Consider the following 19878-nt stretch of genomic DNA (forward strand, 5'->3'; position numbering starts at 1 on the left):
AGTCACACCTAATGTGACAGTTATCTGTCACAATGTTTCAGATCTGAGGACTTGCATCTCTAAGCTCTTATGTATTGGAAACTGCTGCTGTTTTATGAGAAAGTCAGGCACTCCATGGACAGAAGATCCTTCAGAGGCTGGACTGAGGCCAGGGAGCCCCACAGGTCAACCTCTCCTCCCTTCAGGTCAAAGCCATGGTGCCTTTCTACATGTCAGCCTAGCTCTGAACTAGACTCTGTTCTTCAGCATTGCAGTGAACAGCATTTCAGGACAAGAGAACGCATGTGCACGTGCTTCCATCACAGGCAGGAAGAGGGGCAAACAGTGGGCCATAAACATCAACAATGGGCTTATTCACTTAGGAGAATACACGGGATGAGGATGTCACTAGGGATAATAAAGCCAGGAATTATGGAAATACGACTAGATGGGAGGGGAAATTACTTGTTTTCAGGCCGTTAAGGCATTCTCTTGAGGGCATAGGGAACAAAACGAATTTTGCCAAGAAGTTCAACAATGTTTTCTGCTCAGTGAACTGATTCCTTACTGGTGTCTCATTGTGAGCCTCAAAAGAAGAGACCCCATACTCTACCTCACAAGGCTGAACAGCAGGAACCAGTCCAAGTTTCAAAGCTCTGGAGTCCTCCAGTTAGGAGGGCTAAGGGAATGAAGGAAAGGTAGGCCAAACACTAGACTCACCCTACCTTGACTAATTCGGTTTTATACTAATACAGAAAAAGTTTCAAATATCATCACCAGTGTGTTTATTATGACAAAAGTGTCTGGTCCTATCAAGGCATGATACAGACTTCTATTTTCTGGGTGTTTATGCTTCAAATCCACAAAGGGGATTGGCAGGGGTGAAGTGGAACAAATTTTGACTTTTCTAAGTCTAGGTTCTTTGAACTTGGTGTATCAAGCTGAATTCCTATGTAGGCCCATAGGAGGAATGCAAACACCTTTGACTGTGGTGGCAATACCTGACATCCAAAGACAGGAAAACACTGGGTTACCACCATTACATTAGCCAGTATGAAGTATGCCATTTTTATGAATCAGGAAAAAGCCATATTCTGTTATTTGGCTAAACCTAAGAATGCTATATAATTCCTTAACAATACTGGTTAAAATGCCGACAGAGTATGTTTTAGAGTAACTTGCAGCAAAATTTCAGGTGAACACAGCGCTCCCATTTAAGCTTGCTTGGTAAAGCAGATTTCCTGGAATCATAAAGCTGGTGTTTCAGTTCTATCTGATCCCTCAACTGGGCGATGCATCCCCCACTCCCCACCCACAAACCTTTCAGTCCTCTAAAATCAGCGCATCAAAACTGCTGGCCAGCGCCCCACTGGCCTTTGCTTCTAACAAGTTCTTTTCTGTTTCCTATCCAAATAGTGTCTATTTTTCAAAGTGCAACTCAAGTTCCACCTACACTTTGAAAAACATTCTCAAGTGTTCCTGTCTTAATTATCTCCCTGCTTTAAATTCCTAGTCTCAGATAAATATGTCGCTTACATTGTCATTCCCAGAATACAGTATGCCCAACCAATACATTTGACTGCTGAGCAGAGACGAAGCCTTTCTTTTTGTTTTATGAGACAGGGTTTCTTTGTAGCTCTGGCTATAGACAAGGCTAGCCTCAAACTCAGAGATATGCCTGCTCTGCCTCCCAAGAAAGCCTTTCTTTTTAACATATATCATGAAATATTTCCTGTATTCAGACACAGAGAAGTAGGTACATTACCAAATAGTCTCATGAGTACCAGGGATAGAAGATTAGGCTTAGTGCTTTTACCTGAATCATTGGAATTCTGGACACAGATTTACTATTGCAGGTTTAGAAACTGGCCTTTAGTTAGGTTGCAAACAAACAGCCTGGGACAAGATGTGATGATTCTTCTGTATTTCTGAAGCTTTCTGGATATGAGGAGCCTTTGGAAGGTCCCATAAAAGGTCTTTTAAAACCTTATCCATTCGCCACTGAGACTAAAAATAGACTGTCACCTGGAGCATATACCTGAGAGCTGCCCAAGCATGAAGCAGCCCTCACACCCGGGCCTCCAGCACTGCCTAGGAGTCATGCTCCAGCTATGGCTGGCTTCATTCTGCTCTTTCCAGCCCCTATACTAAGGTCATCCACCAACTGTGGAACCCCCTATGTTGGTTTGTTTTACAGCAACATCTTTTTTTTCTTTTTGGTTTTCTAAGACAGGGTTTCTCTGTGTAACAGTCCTGACTATCCTAGATTCACTTTGTAGACCAGGCTGGCCTTGAACTCAGTGATCCACCTGCCTCTCGAGTACTGGGATTAAAGGTGTGTGTGTGTTTCTCTCCCACCTCTCCATATGCATGTGCCATTGACACTGTGAGAAGCTCAGAGGACAATGTATGGGAATGGATGACTTCCAGGAAGCTGGTGGCACTTCCAAAGCTGCCTGTTGGTTGCATTCAGTGGACCCTAGCTAAATGTCATAGGTTCCTGGTTCTGACTAAAGAGCTCTCCGTTTGAAGCCCTGGAAAAGTTCTTGAGAAGTCTTCCCTTTGTCCCTCAAGAACATAGTTGAGACTATTCCTGTCAAGCTCAAGAAATTCAGAAAGTTGCCCTCAGAGCACAGCAACCAGCACCTTAGACCCCCATTGCCTAAGTTAGTGCTCCTCGTGCCACTTCCCCTGAGTAGGTTTTACTGGGCAGACACTCAGCTTAACTATCTGCTCGCAGTGAGGAAGGTGCCACCATCGTATTTTACACAGAGGACACCGAGGGAAAACTCTAGTGGAAAATATTTTCTTTTCTTTTTTAAAAATTATGGGCATGGAAAGATGGTTTGGTGGTTAAGAACCACGCCTGCTCTCCCAGATGACCTGTGTCCAATCTCCAGCACCCACGTGGTGGCTCACAACCATCTCAGACTCCAGTGCCAAGGGACTTTCCGTCCTTTTCTGGCCTCCAAGAACACACATACAGGTGAGGCATACACTCACAAGATAGACAGACACACACATATACAAACAAGAATAAAAATATGCAGACTGGGCTGGTCTTGAACCCACCGGCCTCTCCTGCTGAGTGCTGAGAATAAAGGCATGTATCACCATGCCCAGCTAAACCAACAAAAAACAAACAAACAAACAAAAAAGGCAAATGAGATTTAAAAAAATATACCCAAATACCTGGTTAATAAAATACATTCAATTTGTTTTATAAAATGGTTATCTGGAGTCATCTAGTGAATAAAAATTTTCACATTGATTCTTTTTCTTCCTCTTATCCTTTTTTTCCCCTTTGTTTTGTTTTCAAGACAGGGTTTCTCTGTATAGCCCTGGGTATCCTGGAACTCATTCTGTAGACCAGGCTACCTTGAGCTCAAGAGATATGCCTGTCTCTGCCTCCCAAATACTGGGATTAAAGGTGTGTACCACCATACCCAGCTCTGTTTTCTCTTGTTAAAGTGGTATCTAATTTAGCTGAGAATGGCCTAGAACTTTGTGGCTAAAGGTATCCTTGTGCCTCCACCTGCTGAATACTGAGATTACAGCATGTTCCATGACAAGTGGTAAGGTGCTTAGGGTAGAACCCAACACTTCATGTACTCTAGCAAGGGCTCTCTACCAGCTGGGCTTTGCCCTCAGATCTGCACTGGTTTCTTAACTAGAACCTGCACCTGCTAGATTATAACACCTTGCTTTAGAAAGTAGAAACAGTAATGATGCTTTTTAAAAAATTATTATATGTGCCCAAAGCATGAAATAGCTTTGGTTACCAAGTCAAGCATCAAGCTGGGTTCAAAGGCCTACCATCTACCATCTGTTCTGCTCCTGACTACACAAGAACACCACCAATGCCTTCTTTCTGACCACTGCCATAGGGCTGATCCTTTTTGTTTCAATCTGCATAAAGTGTCTGAAAACCAGTTGCCTCCTTCCATCCTTGAGCACTGAACTGAAAAGAGGAATAAAAGTCAACAATCTGCACAAAGCCAAGGCCCCCTGGACCATAGCTCAGATCTGACTTACCACATTCTCCAAAGGTGCTGCACCAAACACTTTAAAGACGGGGTTGGGTTTGGAGGGTGAGATACAGAGAACAATAGCTTGCTGTCCCACTCGAGTAGTATATTCATCTAATGTGGCTCTGAGTTTCCTGAACAGAATGAAAATAAAAGGTTACAGGATGATAGAAAATACTGTGACGGAGTCACAGACCAGTGTTACTATGATTAGAGACAACTCTGATTAGATATGTTCAGGAGAATAAAGTATGGAACTCTGTCAGGAAGTATGCACACAGTCTCTGTAGCCTGCCACATAGATGTACTGGGGCCTATGCACAGGGTCCTCTACATAGCCATGGTGGTTCTACAACCTGCTATGTACACCAGGCAGGCCTCAAAGTCACAGAGATCCACCTGCCTCTGCCTCCTAAGTGATTGAATCAAAGGTGCACCACTACACCCAGCCAAGTTTCAACACCAATTATTTCTATTTACAATTTTAAGGATGACTGCTGAAATGTCACTTACAGATTTATTTTTTGTCTCTATAATTAATAAAGGTGGCCCAATCGACTCTTTTATTGATATAGTTACTATTAATTGCACATTGATAATTTTTTTAAAAAAGATGTATTTATTTATTATTATGTATACAGTGCTCTGCTTGCATGTACTCCTGCAAGCCCGAAGGGGGCGCCATATCACATTATATATGGTTATGAGCCACCATGTGGTTGCTGTGAATTGAACTCAGGACCTTTGGAAGATTTTACCCAAAATAAATACTTTTAAAACGCTGTAGGTTAGTGTGACGAGCTCGGTGGTAGAAGTGCATGCTGGTAGGCCTGAGAACCTGAATGCAACCCCAAAGGAGAGAACGAGCCACCAGCGAGCTACGCTCTGGCCTCCACACCCAAAATAAATCCATGTGGCAGGGCGGGGGAGCATTGCGACTTCAGATTTCTTTATTTATTTAGTTAGATCTTTTGAGCCAGGGTCTGCTTAGCCCAAGATGGGCACTCTGCCTCCTCCCTCCAAGTGCTAAGTTTGCAGGTGAGTGCTACCTTGCCTGTGATATAGACACACTGTCCTAGTTAGCTGTAACTGTCAACTTGACACAGCTTAAAGTCACCTCAGAAAGGAGTGTCACTGTGGGTGTGTCTGTGAGGGAATTAGGATGAGTGCTAATTGATACAGCAGCGCCCGGGCCTGTGGGCAGCACTATTCCCTGGATAGGCGGTCCTGGGCACTGTTAGAAGGCTAGTTAAACATAAGCCTACAAGTGCTGCAGTGGTGCATACCTTTTAATACCAGACTTGGCATACAGAGGCAGGCAGATCTTTGTGAATTCAACGGCAGCCTGGTCTACGAGGTGGGTTCCCACATAGCAAAATAAGTAGTAAGAAAGTAAGTAAGTAAAGAAATAAATACACCAACAATATTGAAAACCCAAAAAGCCTACAAGGGAGCAGGCAAACAACATTCTTCTGTGGTTTCTGCCAAGCGCCTGCTGACTTCCCTCACTGACGATGTGACCTGAAGTATAAGGACTGGAGCCCCTTCTTCCCTTAAATTGCTCTTGGTTGGAGTATTTTGTCACAGCTAGAGAAAAGAAATTAGAGCACAAACCCACAGTGTACTGCAAATAATTATCTATGGGACTCTGCTCCAAAACTCCAACTGGTTATCTATATGTTGAGAAAGAATTAACCCTTTGTATACTGTATATTCCCCTATACATACATAGCAATGATAACTTTAATTTACAAGGCCAGTATAGGAAGAGATGAGCAGGAACTAACCACAGAGACATTATAATGGAGGCTGGAGAGGGCTCAATAGAGACATGGAGGCTAGAGACAGCACAACAGCTGAGAGCACTTGCTGCTCTCTCAAGGATCTGCTCTGACTCCTAGCTCACCCGTTAGGTGGCTCACAACTGTCTATAACTCCAGCTTCAAGGGATTCAATGCCTCGGGCCTCCTCAAGCACACATAAACCCACACAGGCACACGCCTTTAATCCCAGCACTCCAGAGGCAGAGGCAGGTGGATTGCTGTGATTTCGAGGCTAGGCTGGTCTACAAAGTGAGTCCAGGACAGCCAAAGCTACACAGAGAAACCCTGTCTCGAAAAACAAAACAAAAAAGAATAATAGAGAAACAATTATGTTCTCTGACCTCCTGAAATATTTTCTTTAATCTCTTTCCCCCCAACATTACTCTCATTTAATATTAAATGAAAAATAAGTAAAAGGAACAAACATGACTACTCCTAGGTATGGTGGAGGAGAAAATTTATTGTGGAAGGGAGAGCATAGCCAGAGCAGAGCTATCTGGGAGAGCCCAGAGTGGATGTGAGCCATGGGGGGGGGGGGGGGGGGGGGAGGGAGAGGAGAAAGGAGCTGCTGACCAAGATGGCAGTCTGGAGCAAGAGACTTGCCTAGCAAGATGGCTGATGACACAGGGAAGGGCAGCCCAGTCCCGAGGCTGGAGAAGTTTAGGGTAAGGGGCAAGGACATGCCAGCCATAGCCTGTGACAGGTAGGGACTGAGGGATGCTGGATGCTGGGAGAACATGGCAGTCAGGTCTGTTTTGATATATTTAATAGGCACCTTAGGCATTGTTCCAGGATTTGAGGCTTACCGAGTATAGTGTGTGTTTGTTTTCTTTCTTCCTCTTGCAGAATATAAATTCTTTTGTTTTGTTTTTTGAGACAGGGGTTCTCTGTGTAGCCTTGGCTGTGTACATTTGCTTTGTAGACCAGGCTGGCCTCAAACTCACAGGGATCTGCCTGCCTGGAGGCTGGGATTAAAGGTGTGAGATACCATGCCCAGCTGAATATAAATTCTTTAAGGGGCCTTTACTGCTCAGTGCTATACTACCAACGCCTAGGGTGCTGCCTGAAACACAGCAGGCACGCAAACTTTCCTGGATGAATTAATGTGACATTAGACATCTTCTTTCCTTCCTTATTTTGAGATACTGTCTCACTATATAGCTTTGGCTGACCTAGAACTCACTCTGTAAACCAGATTGCCCTCGAACTCAGAGATCTGCCTGCCTCTACCTCCCAAATGCTGGGATTAACGGCGTGTGTCACCACAGCTGGTCAATATTACACATCTATTATATCATTTTCTAAGATTTTCATCAATTTTATTTTATGGAAGTGTCGTCAAATACTCCAACCCAGTGTCATTCTTGCCCGCCCCTTCAAAAAAACAGGGTTTCTCTTTTAGTTCTGGCTGTCTTGGACTCCCCGTGTAGACCAGGCTGCCCTTGAATCCACAGAGATCTGCCTGCCTCTATCTCTCGCTGGGATTAAAGGCCTGCGTCACTACAGCTGTTTTTTGTTATTGTTGTTGTTGTTTGAGACAGGGCTTCTCTGTGTAGCCCTGGCTGTCCTGAACTGCTTTGTAGACTAGGCTGGCCTAGAGTTTAAAGCAATCCACCTGCCTCTTCCTCTCGAGTGCTGGGATTACAGGCGTGAGCCACCATGTCGGCTCAACCCAGTGTCTTGAAGAATCTAGTAAGAAAGGTTCTAGCTCTGACATCCACACAGGAATCGTGTGAATAGCAAAATGGGGTAAGGTAGCCCTCACCGAAGCAAACGTGTCTGCTGTCTCTTCCGGATAGACGGATTAGACTCAAACACATGAGGCCGTTTCCGTTTTTTTCCTGTTGCCACAGCAGCAGCAGCAGCCATTCCCACAGGACCTGAAATGGCAAGTATGCGGTGAGATTAGGCAGGAGCCTGCAATGGCACAAGACAGAAAACAACACACTATCAGTGAGAACAGAATTTTTATGATATTATCAATGTTCTTCAATATTGATTCCCATGAACCATATACATTTACAATCAATCAGTCTTTTAAGAAGCAAATGGTTTATGCCGTCCCACCACATACCATCTTGATTTTGTACAGTGCTGTTGCTTTGTATTGCCAGTATGCCCACACTGTTAGGACAGTGGTCTCAAAGGTACCAAAACATACTACAGCATTGAGAAGGAGCCCTGTCTACACTGAAACAGCCTGAGGGCTTGACCCTACACTTGTAGTTCCCTGGCCCTCCCACCGACACACTCCCACCTATAAAGGTCCACCAGGAAGAATACCAGCTGAATGGCCACAGCAACCATAAGGTCCAGATGATGAAAGGATCCTGGCCAAGGAGATGAACACTTCCTTACGCCAACAAGAAAATGTTACCAACAGTGGGTCTAGCTTTCCTGAAACTAATGCATAAAGATGTTGGGGTTGTTTTGGAAGGGGAATTCTAAGTAACTACTATTATCGTTTTGATATCTAGGGGTTAACATTTCAAAGGTGACATTTCACCTTTATCCTTTATTGCCAGCCCTATGAAAGGCTTAGATGAAAATGAAATTGCTAACAATTACATTCGCATGTCTATTTATTGTAAATGGGTGAACTGCAGTAAGCCTTTCTATAATTCTAGACAGGCTTCTGTCTGCAGGCTGCTCAATGCTATCATGGCCTCGATGAAAAGAGACCCTCTTAAAAACAAAAACAAAAAACCCAGAGCAAGCAAAAGCCAGACGATTGCTCACTTTGCCAAAACATGGTAGAGGATTTGTTTTTATTTTTTGTTTTCTTTTTCCAGGATCTCACTACATAACCCAGTCTAGCCTGGAACTTAAAGTAATCCTCCTGCCTCAGCTCTCCAAGTTTTGGGATTATAGGTACCATTGTACTCAGCTAGCTATAAGGGGAAAATCTTAATTGTACTGCCCCCAACATTTTATTTTAAAATTGGCAATATTTTAACATAAGATCCATCTTTGAATACAATTGTGCGCAAACAGTATTAACTACAGCCACATGAACAGATTTCTATAATGACAGTCTCATGCTGGTCTGGCTGACCTTAGAATCATTAAGTAACCAAGGAGAACCTTGAACTCCCTGGCCCTGGCCCTGACCCTCCTGCTGCCTCCTGGGAGTAACAGGTATATGCCTTCATTCCCAGCTTGTCTGCCTCCAGGCCTACCTTCTCTCCCTCCTTCTGACCTTCCTTCCTCCTGCTCTGGTACACTCTAGGCTAGCACTAGTGGCATTAAGCACTTAAGCTCTATCCCCAACCCTAAAGTCAGCAGTTCCCCACATCTCCTTCCCGCAGCCCCGGCAGCTATTCCACTTACGCTTCAATCCCTCATGGAAGTAGAATTACCGAGTATCTGTCCTTCTGTGACTGGCTTGCTTCTGTTAGTATAATGTCTTTGAGGTTGATCTATGCTGTTACATATGGCAAGATTTCCCTCTTTGAATGCTGTGTTGTGTGTGTGATTTCCTCTGGACTTTCATTCACAGAAAGACATCTAGGTTGCTTTCACATACAGCTACTGTGTGCATCAGTATCTCTTTGGGATTCAACTCATTTGGTTACTTAGAATAGGCCTTCTGGATCATGTGGAAGTTCAAACTTTAACTTGGAGGAAACTCTACACTTTTTTTTTAATATTTATTTATTTGCTTTACATATATGAGCGCTCTATCTGCATGTACACCTGCATCAGATCCTAGTATAGATGCTTGTGAGCCACCAAGTGGTTGCTGGGAATTGAACTCAGGACCTCTGGAGGAGCAGATGGTGCTCCTAACCTCTGAGCCATCTCTCTCCAGCTCCAGAAACTCCACATTCTTATAGCAGCACTACTTTGTATTATCACATAGTGCACAAGGATCCAGCTGCTCCATGGTCTTGCCAATACTAGCTGCCTTTCATAGCTTAGGTAACAGCTATCCTCTTAGTAGTCTGCTGTCATCTCACTGTGTTTTCAGTATGACACGTATGGGAGGTGTCTATCTAAATCCTTTGACCATTTTAAAATATCGGGTTACTTTTCTCATTCCGTTGCTATTAAACTGTCAGGATTAAAGATTTTATCATAAAAAAAATTTTAAAGCTGAAAGAACTTTAACTTTCTACCATGCATTTCCATTCTCTAATTGTCAATCCATACTTGTATTTTGGTGTATCTCAAAGTAAATTGCAAATGTCAATATAATAAACACCCTTAAATTTTTCATCAGGCTTATGATTAGCTAGATTCACCAACGTATTGTTTATAATTTTTTGCTTATTTTTTGAGGTATATGTGCACACATGCATGTGGGTGTGCACTCCACTTTACTTTTTGACAGTTTCTCACTGGACCTGTATTCTCAGATTTGGTCAAGCTTGTGGGACCCTGATCTGATCAATTTATAAATTCAAACATAAAAATCCAATGAGACTGTTTTTAGAACTGGATAAACGAATCCTGTTATCTAACTGCAAACACAAGGGCCAAGAATCGGCAAAAGAGTGTAGCAGATGCTAAGCAGACACCCCTCCTATCACACAGCACCACGAAGCTTGGGTTACTAAGGCCGTGGGACAGAACTGAACTGCAGCGACCCTGTCGGAGGACAAGGGTGAGAGGAACAGGCTATCAAAGGCATGGTGCTGCCTGGCCACAGGGTGAAATACATTTTAGCTATGGACAGGCCATTTAACTAATACCAGTTAACAAAGAGCCACCTGATTAGGAAGACCAAGAGAGACTGGACAGAGCCAGCCCAGGCTGAGAAGGCACGGGTGCTCTGGCACACCTGTGAGGGAGTGTGCACTAGTGCCTGTCTTGGTAACAGTCAATAAGCTGAAAATATGCCTATCTTTGTTCCCTCAACTCCCTCCGGGATGCACCTTCAAGTAGCGTGTCAAGTCCACTTGTGGGAATCTAAGCACTAGAGAAGTTGAGGCAGGAGGACTGAGAACTCCGCAGCAAGGTCCCCATCTCTTGGGCTGCAGATGTCTCTGTGGTTAAGTGCACACATTCCTCTTTCAGAGGCCTCAGACTTAGCCTCACTTATGCTCCCCCCACCCACACTGGGGTGCTCACAACAGCCTGTTCTAACGCCAAGGAATCCATTGCCCTCTTCTGGCCTCTGCAGGTAGTGCACTCATGTGGCCCACCCATCTTATATACATAATTGAAAATAAAATAAAAATATTTCAAGAACACCATTTCAAAAAGAAATTCCACTAAGTTTTCTCTTTCTCCATGAAGCAAATGGTAACCCTTTGGTAGTCCATGAGGAGTATTTGTCTAATAAAATAGAAAAGAGTCAGGGTAGGAAGAGTCACTTGTAAGGAAGGTACTACTTAATAAAAACGAAAAATAACCATTTCAGTCATAGGTATGTTTGTTAATTTGAGGACAAAATATAAAATATATTGATATGGGAAACTGCAATCCCAGCTGAGACAAAAATCTACAAATGGTAAACATTCTCATTCTGATAATAAATGCAATAACCACATTATCAACATAACTGAATCTCAGAAAAATGCTAAATGAAAATGTCATTATGAAACTCAATTTGTACAATGAATATACATTAATTAAAAAAAAAAAAAAAAAAAAAAAAAAGAGGGTCCAGACATGCTTCCCTGCTCCTGCTTGCCTGTTCTCGAGGAGGGCCAGGGAGACAGCTCGGCAAGGAAAGGCATCTGCCCTGTAAACACAACCTGGGTTCTGATCCCCAGAACCATTACACATACATAACAATAAATGTTCTTTTTGTTTGTTTACAATTTTGAGAAAGAGTCTCACCATGAAGTGAAGCCCAGAGTGGCCTGGGATTTACTATATAGACCAAGCTGGCCTTAGACTCACTGAGATCTGACGGCCTCGGTCTCTCAAGTGATGAGATTAAAGGTGTGCACCACCATGCCCAGCTTCAAACAATGTTTTACCTTTTTATAGAAAATTAGTGCTAAACAAATAAAAAGCTGAACAGAAACAAAAGTTCAGAGCAGTATTATTAATATAAAATGTAAGGCATGTAAACCAATGCCAACTATTACTTAATGATCCATGCACATATAGCAAAAATGTGGGGAAATTGAAGAGAATAAAGAAATGCAGAATACCTGTGCCCTCGGGAGGAGGACGGCTAAGAACAAAGTTAGGACGTGATCCTGCACACCTCTAACCAGCACTCAGAACTGAGGCAAAAGGGCCGGCCTGGCTATCCAGCAAGACACTGTCAAATAAACAGGGACATACCAGAAGTTTCAACTTCATCTGTAGTGCTTACTTCCAAATAAGAAAGTAAACAAACAAAGGTATGCATGACTGAACGAATTAGCCAGGCATGGTGGTGCATGCCCTTAACACCAGCACTTGGGGGAGGTAGATGCAGGGAGATCTCTGAGTTGGAGTATGGGAGAATACTAAAAGTTTCAACTGCATCTGTAATGTTTATTTCCAAATGAATGAATGAATGAGTAGACCAGGCAGGCATGGTGGTGGTATGCCTTTAACCCCAGCACTTGGGGGAGGCAGAGGCTACACAGAGAAATCTTGTCTGAAAAAAACAGAATCAGCTGGGCATGGTGGCACACGCCTTTAATCCCAGCACTCAGGAGGCAGAGGCAGGCAGATCACTTTGAGTTCGAGGCCAGCCTGGTCTACAAAGCGAGTTTGGGACAGTCAAGGCTATGCAGAGAAACCCCGTCTTGAAAAATCAAAAAACCAAAACAAAACCAAAGAACAACAACAAAAACCCTACAATTTGGGGGCCCAGGAAGATGGCTCAGTGGGCTAAGATGATTACTTCTGAGTTCAACAAACTGAATTCCGTCTCTGGGGTTCACATAATAGGAGTGAGCATGTTAAAACAGTAGCGATACCCAACACAAAGCTGGGTAGCAAGCATATTTATGTTTGTCATATCCATCTCGATTCTTTTCTATATTCCAATGTTAGGCTGTTTTTTTGTTTTGTTTGCTTGTTTGGTTGTTTTTTTTTTCAAGATTTAAGATTTAATACTTGTCAGGCAACTCATCAAACCTCATTCTCGCCGGGCGTGGTGGTGCACACCTTTAATCCCAGCACTCGGGAGGCAGAGGCAGGCGGATCTCTATGTGTTCGAGGCCAGCCTGGTCTAGAGTGAGTTCCAGAACAGCCAAGGCTAAACAGAGAAACAAAACAAAACCCAAAAAACCTCAATCTCAAGGTAGCAAATGTGTCTACATAGCATGCAAGTCTTTTTCTCTATTTCTATCCACTGCCTCAGAGAAAATAATTCAATTTCATTTAGAATGAAATCCCCGGGGGCTGGAGAGATAGTTCAGCAGTCAGGAGCATTTGTTGCTCTTCCAGAGGATCCACCATTGTCTCCAGCAACCACAGCAGCTCACAAGCATCTATAACTCCGGGTCTAGGGATCCAACACCTTCTTCTAACTTCTATGGGCACCAACACACATGTGGTACACATACATACATACATACATACAGCAAAACATTCATAAATCTAAAATAATAAAACATTAAGTCCTCTGAAATTGATACTGGAGGTTAATGTGGATAAAAGTTGACACCCTGTGCATGTGTGTTCCTTACGTGTTATCCACTCATTGGCCTGAAAAGTACCAGCTGGTCTAAGCTGGCCAGTAGAAGGCCACCGAGGTCTGTCTGTGTCTGTGTCCCCAGTGCCACACCCAGCTTCCTATCTGGGTTCTAGGACTCAGACTCAGGTCCTCAGGCTTGCATGGCAAGTGTTTTGCTGACTGAGCCGTCTACTAAGGCCCTTAACTTTTTTTTCCCCTTGAAAATCAGCACTGACCAAGAGCTGTCTGGACTGAAGAGAATCAGAAACATTTTATTTGGCAACATGGACGAAGGGTCATTTGACTTTTCTGAGTTGCCTTTTGGATACAATGATGCTACAGACCAGTCCTCAGAAAAACCTCTCTAGCAAACTACACATGTGACAATCAAAAACCCGGGCAGTTAATAAAGACTCTGTCACTTCTGCAAATTTTCTTTTGTTTATTGTAAGTGTGTGTGCCTCTACGCCCAGCTGCTCCTGCAAATCTTCATCCTGCAGAAGAGTGCCCCCCTAAACACCACACATGGTTAGACTCAAGTCAGCCCTCTTGTACTGTTTTCCCTTCTGGCTCACAAAGCTCAGCCACAATGGCCCCTTTCTGTTCTTTAACCTGAGAGTCCTTGCCTGTGAAACTTCCTCAGTCTGAAATGTCTTTTCCTTGGCACTTCCCTGCACCAATAACTTGCCACTAGTGGCCTAACAGCTTCTTCAGAAATAAGCTATCTCAGTCAAGAATCTATACCTTGCACCATATCTAATTTTAGTTCCTTAGTGGCAACTCATTAGAAATTTGAAGGGCCTGTTTTCACACGGGTCAAATGAAAGACTTTAGTCCTTTCCTGTTCTTTTGTTTGTTGTTTCTTTTTGAGGCAAGGTCTCATCGTGCTGTCTAGGTTGCTCTTGACTACCTGGGCTCAAGTGTCCCTCCTGCCTTGTCCTCCTGAGTAGTTGTGATGACAGGCACAGGCCGTACACCTAGCCAGCTTCAGTCCTTTGCTTAGTCCTGTTAGGACCTGACCCCCAGCCTCAGCTACCCTGGCATCATCTTCACTCTATGACAATGCTGAGCAGTAGCAAGCATAGCCATGTCTCAAAGCATCTTCCTCCATAGAAAAGAAGTTGGCTTGGGTTCATTATGTTAGGATGCCCTCTTCTGGGAAGCATAAAAATTTCACAAAATATATGTTACAAACATTTAAATCCAGTGCCTTGCACATGCTAGCTAAGCAAGTGTTCTGCCAGGAGCTATAGCCCAGTTCCTGCCTTATTTTTTAAGTTCACCATTCCAGAAGTAGTACAGTGGCTATTCAGCATTTATAAGTATGAGGTTATTATACTTTTCTTCTTCACCTATAGCATTTTGGTCTTTTTCTTTTTTTCAAGACAGGGTTTATCTGGGTAATCTTAGCTATCTGCATTTTTTCCCCTGCACATATTTTTAAAATGTAGTACTTTGGCTATTCCTGATAGCTGGCTTCCTGCTCACCTTTTCTAAAAACAACACTAAGCCCACCCAGGCATGGTTCATATGTGTATCCTCACCATGATGCTAAATACACACTGTACATAGAATGATACAAAACGCAGCTTTAAGTCACTTGGCATCCTGGAAAATTTCAAACTCATAAAATTGGACTGAGACAACTCAGGGTTATTCATGTTCTTGGTACTATCTAGCAGAGGGAAACAAAAACATGTCCAGCATAGTCTCTTAGACCCCAAACTATTTTTTTAAAATAATTTCCAAACACACCACAAATGTTTACTGACACATAACTAGTATATGAAGAGAGTAGCCAGCATAAACAAGGACTATCACTAACAATAGACAGGAGACAGACCCACAGCCCCTCAGAAGGAATTACTAAATGGACTATAAAATCATATTATTACTTGTAGAAGTCTAAAATCATAACAGTAATACATTTCCACACAAACTGAAAGCTCACAGTGCAATTCTGGACAGGTGGGAAACCCACTCTCATAAGAAAGTCTTGGGCTGAGATACACAGTTCCAGGTAGGGCTCTTGCTCTGATTTAGCATGTAAAAGCCTGGGGCTCATCCCAGCACAAAGGGAAAGAAAAGCCAATACTAAATTTTTTTTTTAACCTTAAAAATAGTAAAATCTAAATATGTCAGCCCTTACATTTAATATAAATATAATAAAAACCAGAAGACTGTCAGAATGAAAGAAAATCAATGCCATAACACTAGTAGTAAGTGACCCCAGAACTCAACTCTCATAGAACAGGCTAAAGTTGGAGATGCAGGCTTAAAAACTGTGATGAAGGGCTTGGGATGTAGCTCAGTGGTAGAGTACTTGCCTAGTATATGCGAGGCCCTGGGTTTGATCCCCAGCACTGAAAAAAAAAAAAATGATGAAAAGAAACGTGAGAGTGCTTGAATCCCAGGCTCTTTTGATAGGCATGAATCCACAAGTTAAGGAAAGAAGCAAGCTTCCAGTGCGAACATTACCTGCAGCGGCCAGATGGGCCGTTACCTCATCAGCTGCCGTGGAGTTGAGGATATCCGAGTCATCGTAAGAAGTGTCCTCAGGGGAGGAAGGAGAGTCTTCATCAGCACTCAGCATACTGTGCTCAGTGTAAGTGGCTACATGGACCTGCTGGACTTGCTGGGCCACTGCATGGGCTTCTATGGTAGCCATGTGTTCAGTTTGGGTCACTCCGTGTTCCTCCATGAAGATCTACTGCTAGAAAAGAAAAGGAGGAAGAAGGAGGAGGAGGAGGGGGCGGCGATTCAGTGTACAATGTAACACAATGCTTAAACTTAGTTTTTTTTTAAGAGCAGAGAAACTTTGACAAGCCTCGATTTTATTAATTACTTGAGCACACCAAGGTGTGGGAAATTCAAATGACATTTTCATGTGAAACAATTTTGACAAAATTCCACTACAATAATTATATTAAAACACGCATACATGTTACCAAGTAAAACCCACTAAATATCCTTGATAGGTGTGTAACAGATAGTTAAAATAACCCAGGGACTAGCATTTGATATTGTGATATAAAAACACTAAGTGAAAGTTAGATTATCTTTGTATTTCAAAGACAAATGGGAACAATCTTCCCATACAATAATTGAATTTTGCTTTGTGTTTATAAAACTGTGCTCCTGGGCTGGAGAGATGGCTCAGAGGTTAAGAGCACTGACTGCTCTTCCAGAGGTCCTGTGTTCAATTCTCAGCAACCACATGGTGGCTCATAGCTATCTATAATGTGATCTGATGCCCTCTTCTGGTCTTCGGGCGTACATGCAGGTAGAGCACTGTATACGTAGTAATAAATAAATCTTAAAAAAACAAAACAAAACAAAACGGTGTTCCTTTTAAGTCCTGAAATGAAACAGTGCTTTGTAGTATAAAGCTGGTTCTCCTATCATACATGGTCTCTCTTCCCTTTCTCCACCAAAATGGAGCAAATGTGTACACAGATTTAAAAATAAAAACAGATTTAGAATGACACAATGTTGTGTCTTCATTTTACAATATGTTTAGACATTTTGACATATTAAAACACAAACCTACCATATTGTTTTTGAATATCTATACAATACTTCATTGTTTAGATGTGCTACATTTATGTAACCAATCACCTGCTGACGAAGCAAGGCTGCTTCCAAATCTTTGCTGTTATAAACAATAGTGCAGTGTGCATTCTTCCATATGAAATTCTATATATTGGTTCCTACAGTGTTTTTAAAGAAGAACTACTATATGATCTGGTGACTGAACTTCCGGTACTTACCCAGAAGAACTGAAAGCAGGGTCTTAAAGAGCTATGTGCACAACCATGTTCCTAGCAGCATTATTCACAACAGCCAAAAGGTGAAAGTTACCCAAGTGTCCATCAATGGTTGAATGAGAAACAGAACGTGGCACATATGAACCACGTATCACTCCACCTTAAAAAGGGAAAAATGCAAATTAGGAATAAAGGGGATTTCCTCAAGTTGATAAAGAACATCTATAAAAATGCCTATAGCCATTATCCTTCAAGGTGAAAAACTAGAAACCTTCCCATTAAGATCAGGGGCAAGACAAGGATGTCTCCTCTTTTCAACATTACATAAGAACTCACAGCTTATGTGGTAAGACAGAAAAAAGAGGAGGAAGGCAGGGGAGGAGAGAGGAAGGAGAGAAGAGGGAGACAAAGCAAGGAAGGCATCTCTGGGAAGAAAAACAAAAAACAAAAACAAAACAACCAACTATTTTTGCATGGCATGACTATCTAAATGAAGGCAACCAGCCAAAGGCTCCTGGATTGAACAGCAAGTAGGTTGTGAGATACAGGATAGATTCATAAACAAGTAAATGTTTTCTTATATATCAATAATGAACAAGTAGCATTTGGAATTAAATGTAATTTCACTTCTATTAATGCCTCCTGAAAGTGAAATATCAAAGTATAAATCAAAATGTGTACAGGAGCTACATAAAGGTGGAGCGAAGCAACTGAAAAGTTATGGTCACAGTGAGCGACTAGGCTTAGTTTTGGGTTTAGTGATATCCGATCGGATATGTCTGCTGGGGGTCAGGGAACATATCCCCTGAAATTCTTTAAAATTTATTTTTATTTCCAATAGACAGATAAAATGTACAGCATGAAGTTCGAAAGAATATACACATTGTGGAATGGTAATATCTAGCTAATTAAATAAGCATTACCCCACATAGGTATCATTTTGGGAATGAAAGCATTTAACTTCAGTCTCAGCATGTTCAACAATATGATGCAGCATCATGAACTGCAGTCACTATGCTGTGTAATAAATCTCTTGAATTTCCACCTTAGAAAAATATTCTGAGGAAAATTACATAACTCTCATGCAAAGGACTGACTACATAAAGGGCCACTGCGTGCCTACGAATAGAAAGACACAGTATGGCTAGGTGTGGTTGTGCGCGCCTTTAATCCCAGCACTCATGAGGCAGAGGAAGGCAGATCTTTGGGGCCAGCCTGGTCTACATAGCTAGTTCTAGGACTACATAGAGAGACTCTTTTCAAAAAACCATCAGTCTCTCTAGATTCAACATTATATTTGAGACAGGGTCTCAATTATGTATGCCTGACTGGCCTGGAACTTACTATATAGACCAGGCTGGCCTCAAGTTCATAGACTTTATTCAAATAAAAGCTTCCCTTCAAGGCTGAAGAAATGGCTCAGTGATTAAAGGCACTAGATACTCTTCCAGAAGACCCAGGCTCAGGTCCAGGCATCCACAACTAGTGTAGGCTAACAACTGTAACTATAGTTCCAGGGGATCTAACGCCCTCTGTGTCCTCCGAGGGCACCACATAACACATATGCAAGCGAAACCCCACACAATGAAAAAACAAACAATAAACCTTTTGTTCTTTGGACATATCAGGTAGCTATTTCCTCTGAATCAACATTTTCCCTCCTGTGGGGATCAGGGATGCTCCCAAGCTAATGAAAGTGCAGAAGCTCAGAAAGTAAGTTCAGGAAATTGAGAACTTTCAAGGAGGCTCAGAAAGTTGCAGGATGCACAGGCTCCCCTTGGAGGGCATATGAGTATCGTAACTGCTGAGGAACAGAGGGTCTTCAGTGGAGCCACCTGCAAGTGGAGTTCCAGGGATGCAGCTTTCATGATTCAGTCATCCACACTAGAGCAGCGTTTTCAGTGATGCTGTGACCGTTCAGTTGCCTGCCCTGTTTAGTTCTCATTCACACTTCTGTGAGTGACCCCAAAACCTCATTGTCTCAACATGTTAGACTCAGGTGGAGTCATTTCTCCAGCCTGTGGCTGGTGCTCTACCTGGAGTGAATAGATGTTTGCTCCCTCCTCCTACAAAAGGTCACACAACAGTAACTGTCGAGAAAATAAGACAGGCTCAGAACAGGGAAATACATTTGCCGAATGATAAGGACGGGTATTCAGATTTTTTTTAAATATCTAAAACTTAACAATAAGATTATAACCAACCATTTAAAATATAGACAAACGACCATTTCACCAGGAAGGTATAGTACAGTAATTAAAGATGAAAAGGTGTTGAACATCATATCACTATGGAACTGCACAATAAACCACAGTAACACACAGCTCTATCCCTGCTGTGTGGGTAAAAGTCTACAAGCAGCTCCCTTGCTCTCTCTTTGCTGTCAGACTTCTGCCATCATGGGTCACATGCAGGCTTCCTGGGGGACAGTTCCGCCATCTGAATGAAGCTGACCTCTGAAGGAACAGATTGACAAACTGGCCAACAAAAGCCTGACTTTCTCCCAAATAGGTATGATCCTGAGGACTCACGTGGCATGGCACAGGCCTTTAATCTCAGCACTTGGCAGAAACAGGCAGACCTCTATGAAATCAAGGCCAGCATGGTTGACAGAGTTTTAGGCTAGTCAGGGCAACACAGAGAAACTGTTTCAAAAACAATAAAAAAAACAAAACAACAACAACAACCCCCCCCCCCCAAATAGCAAAGAA

General features: G+C 42.6%; 1 protein-coding gene across 6 annotated transcripts in view; it reads right to left on the reverse strand.

Annotated features, from left to right (window-relative positions):
* Nucleotides 1–17349, reverse strand: part of Nrf1 (nuclear respiratory factor 1) — a 71093-nt gene extending 53744 nt beyond the window's left edge. For 3 of the 6 annotated variants that reach the window (XM_051151799.1, XM_051151796.1, XM_051151801.1), the window contains exons 1-5: nt 17171–17348; nt 15879–16113; nt 15728–15763; nt 7596–7710; nt 4015–4141 (exon numbers count right to left, since the gene is read on the reverse strand). In XM_051151799.1, the coding sequence (XP_051007756.1) occupies nt 4015–4141; nt 7596–7710; nt 15728–15763; nt 15879–16101 (501 nt within the window). In that variant the 5' untranslated portion in view covers nt 16102–16113; nt 17171–17348. Of the gene's footprint in view, nt 1–4014; nt 4142–7595; nt 7711–15727; nt 15764–15878; nt 16114–17170 lie in introns of all 6 variants that reach the window. The other 3 variants (XM_051151800.1, XM_051151798.1, XM_051151797.1) reach the window with 2 other exon arrangements.
* Between the last annotated feature and the right edge of the window lie 2529 nt (nt 17350–19878).

This window comes from Acomys russatus, chromosome 10 (genome assembly GCF_903995435.1).
Source record: "Acomys russatus chromosome 10, mAcoRus1.1, whole genome shotgun sequence".
Classification (NCBI taxonomy): Eukaryota; Metazoa; Chordata; class Mammalia; order Rodentia; family Muridae; genus Acomys; species Acomys russatus.